The sequence below is a fragment of the Hippopotamus amphibius genome, chromosome 2 (assembly GCF_030028045.1).
Source record: "Hippopotamus amphibius kiboko isolate mHipAmp2 chromosome 2, mHipAmp2.hap2, whole genome shotgun sequence".
In the NCBI taxonomy this organism is placed as follows: Eukaryota; Metazoa; Chordata; class Mammalia; order Artiodactyla; family Hippopotamidae; genus Hippopotamus; species Hippopotamus amphibius.
Window position 1 is genome coordinate 156,679,757 of NC_080187.1, and position 3,946 is coordinate 156,683,702.

General features: G+C 37.5%; 1 protein-coding gene across 1 annotated transcript; it reads right to left on the bottom strand.

Annotated features, from left to right (window-relative positions):
• Positions 1–2,915: 2,915 nt before the first annotated feature.
• Positions 2,916–3,284, bottom strand: LOC130844564 (putative CENPB DNA-binding domain-containing protein 1). Its single transcript, XM_057720743.1, has one exon. The coding sequence runs from the start codon at positions 3,282–3,284 to the stop codon at positions 2,916–2,918; it is 369 nt and encodes a 122-aa protein (XP_057576726.1).
• Positions 3,285–3,946: the final 662 nt, after the last annotated feature.

The following is a 3,946-nucleotide window of genomic DNA, read 5'->3' on the forward strand; positions in this document are numbered from 1 at the left end:
AAGTCATGAAATTGAAACTGTGATTAAAAATCTCCCAACAAACAAAAGTCCAGGACCAGATGGATTCACAGGTGAATTTTATCAAACATTTAGAGAAGAGCTAATACCCTTCTCAAGCTCTTCCAAAAAAATTGCAGAGGAAGGGACACCCCCAAACTCATTTTATGAGGCCACCATCACCCTGATACCAAAACCAGACAAAGATACTACAAAAAAAGAAAATTACAGACCAATATCACTGATGAATTGAGATGCAAAAATCCTCAACAAGATACTAGCCAACAGAATCCAACAACACATTAAAAGGATCATACACCTTGATCAAGTGGGGTTTATCCCTGGAATGCAAGGATTCTTCAGCAAATGCAAAGCAATCAATGTGATACACCATATTCACAAATTGAAGGATAAAAACCACATGATCATCTCAATAGATGCAGAAAAAACTTTTGACAAAATTCAACACCCATTTATGATAAAAACTCTCCAGAAGGTGGGCATAGAGGGAACCTACCTCAACATAATAAAGGCCATATATGACAAACCCACAGCCAACATCATTCTCAATGGTGAATAAATGAAAGCATTCCCTCTAAGATCAGAAACAAATCAAGGATGTCCACTCTCACCACTACTATTCAACATAGTTTTGGAAATCCTTGCCACAGCAATCAGAGAAGAAAAAGAAATAAAAGGAATCCAAATTGGAAAAGAAGTAAAACTGTCACTGTTTGCAGATGACATGATACTATACATAGAAAATCCTAAAGATGCCACCAGAAAACTACTTGAGCTAATCAATGAATCTGGTAAAGTTTCAGGATACAAAACTAACACACAGAAATCTCTTGCATTTCTATACACCAACAATGAAAGATCAGAAAGAGAAATTAAGGAAACAATCCCATTCACCACTGCAACAAAAAGAATAAAATACCTAGGAGTAAACCTAACCAAGGAGGTAAAAGACCTGTACTCAGAAAACTATAAGACACTAATGAAAGAAATCAAAGATGACACAGATGGAGGGACATACCATGTTCTTGGATTGGAAGAATCAACATTGTGAAAATGACTATACTATCCAAAGCAATTTACAGATTCAATGCAATACCTATCAAATTACCAATGGCATTTTTCACAGAACTAGAACAAGAAACTTTATGATTTGTATGGAAATGCAAAAGACTTCAAATAGCCAAAGCAATCTTGAGAAGGAAAGACGGAGTTGGTGGAATCAGGCTTCCTGACTGCAAGCTAAACTACAAGGCTACAGTGATCAAGACAGTATGGTACTGGCACAAAAACAGAAATATAGATCAATGGAACAGGATAGAAAGTCCAGAGATAAACTGTGGTCAACTAATCTATGACAAAGGAGCCAAGGATATACAATGGAGAAAAGGCAGCCTCTTCAATAAGTGGTGCTGGGAAAACTGGACAGCTACATGTCAAAGAATGAAGTTAGAACACTCCTTAACACAATATACAAAAATAAACTCAAAATGGATAAAAGACCTAAATGTGAGGCCAGAAACTATAAAACTCCCAGAGGAAAACATAGGAAGAACACTCTTCGATGTAAATAATAGCAAGATCTTTTTTGATCCACCCCCCAGAGTAATGGAAATAAAAACAAAAATAAATAAGTGGGACCTAATGAAACTTCAAGGCTTCTGCACAGCAAAGGAAACTATAAGCAAGACAAAAAGACAACCCTCAGAAGGAGAGAAAATATTTGCAAAGGAATCAACAGACAAATGATTAATCTCTGTAATACATAAACAGTTCACCCAGCTCAATATCAAAAAAATAAACAACCCAATAAAAAAATGGGCAGAAGACCTAAATAGGCATTTCTCCAAAGAAGATATACAGAGGGCCAAGAGGCACATGAAAAGCTGCTCAACATCACTAATTATTAGAGAAATGCAAATCAAAACTGCAATGAGGTATCACCTCACATCGGTCAGAATGGGCATCATCAGAAAATCTACAAACAGTAAATGCTGGAGAGGGTGCGGAGAAAAGGGAATGGTCTTGCACTGTTGGTGGGAATGTAAATTGATACAGCCACTATGGAGAACAGTATGGAGGTTCCTTGCAAAACTAAAAATAGAATTACCATATGACCCAGCAATCCCACTGCTGGGCATATACCCATAGAAAACCATAATTCAAAAAGACACATGCACTCCAATGTTTATTGCAGCACTATTTACAATAGCCAGGACATGGAAGCAACCTAAATGTCCATCAACAGATGAATGGATAAAAAAGATGTGGTACATATATACAATGGAATATTACTCCACTGTAAAAAGCAATGAAATTGGGACATTTGTAGAAACATGGATGGACATGGAGACTGTCATACAGAGTGAAGTGAGTCAGAAAGAGAAAAACAAATATTGTATATTAACACATATATGTGTTATAGAAAACTATAGAAAAATGGTACACATCAACCGGTTTGTAAGGCAGAAATAGAGACACAGATGTAGAGAACAAACATATGGACACCAAGTGGGGAAAGCGCGGAGGGTTGGGGGGGAATGAATTGGGAGATTGGGATACCAAATTGTACACTCTAAATATATGCAGTTTATTGTCTGTTAACTGTATTTCAATAAAAGTTCTTCAATAAAACAAACAAACAAACAAAACTAACAGTGCCTCCTCAAATAAAGTCACCTTGCCATTTCCCACATCACGAATCTCTTTAGTTCTTCAGTTACTTCTTCCTCTTGTCTCTCTTTGCCCTTTCTCTGGGCCTCCAGTTCCATCAGGTCTTCATTAGTAAGCTCCTCATGTTGCACAGCAAGGAGTTCAGGAAATTCCCAGGCAGCTACCATACCTGCACTTGCTGCCTTGCCACTTACTTTTTCATTGTGAAGATTGGCTCTAGCCTTTAATCAATGAAGCCAGCCATGGCTGATATTAAAAGATGCACCCTCTGATTCTTCACTGTGTTTCTTCAAGTCTTCATAAAACCTCGTAGCTTTCTCTTGAATCAGCATTAAGCTGAGCGGGACCCAACACTGAGGCTGATCGTGCATCCACACACTGAGAAGTCTCTCCGTCTCCTCCATCACTTTTCCACACCTCTTTGATATTATTGTCAACATCCTTGGCACAGCATGCAGAGAATGTTCCATGATCTTGTCCTTGTTCATCAGAATTGTGCTGATGGTTGAACAATTCATCTTATAAGAACGAGTGACGTCTACCAGCTTTTCACCTTGCTCCACTCTCCCAATTATTTTCACTTTTATTTCCATCATTATCGCTTGGTGCTTCTTATCAGTACCAGTTATATCACTGCTGCTTTTACACTTGCTTCCAGACATCCTGGGCTTAAAATAAAGATACTGTACTACTGTACTCTATACAGTACTGTACAGTAAAGTATACAAAAGCACAACCTCTTGTAGAGGATGCCCACACGTGACAATGTACGCCACACAGGTGAAATAACTTTTGTGATTGGACACGTGAACACATGTTCACATCTTTGAAAGTTCGCAACCTGAAGGTTCCGATGTGGAGGACTTACTGTATTCTATTTTCCCCAACATCTTTTTTGGAAAACACCAGGACTTTAAGAGCAGATTCATGACGTCATAACAACGTTCCAAGCTACTGAGTTGAGGGAGCTCAGTCTTACTGATTCAGTTAATGAAGAGGACACATTATGCTTTGTTTATCTAATAAAAATTATATGAGTAATATTAGGACCCCTAACCAAGCAATCTATATGCCAATGAATAAAATAATATAGCTATATAAGCAAATGTTTAGTATGTACTATATTTAGATGACAAAATTTTCTACCTTTTCCCTAAAAAAAATTAAAGTTTAACACCAACATTTATTGTTTGGTTTTATAGATCCTGTTAATTAGTACAAAGAGAAATCATGCAGAGTCACTGCCCTCAGAGACTCA

Excerpts from the sequence above, each read along its gene's own strand:
- LOC130844564 (XM_057720743.1), bottom strand. The coding sequence starts at position 3,284 with ATGATGGAAATAAAAGTGAAAATAATTGGGAGAGTGGAGCAAGGTGAA.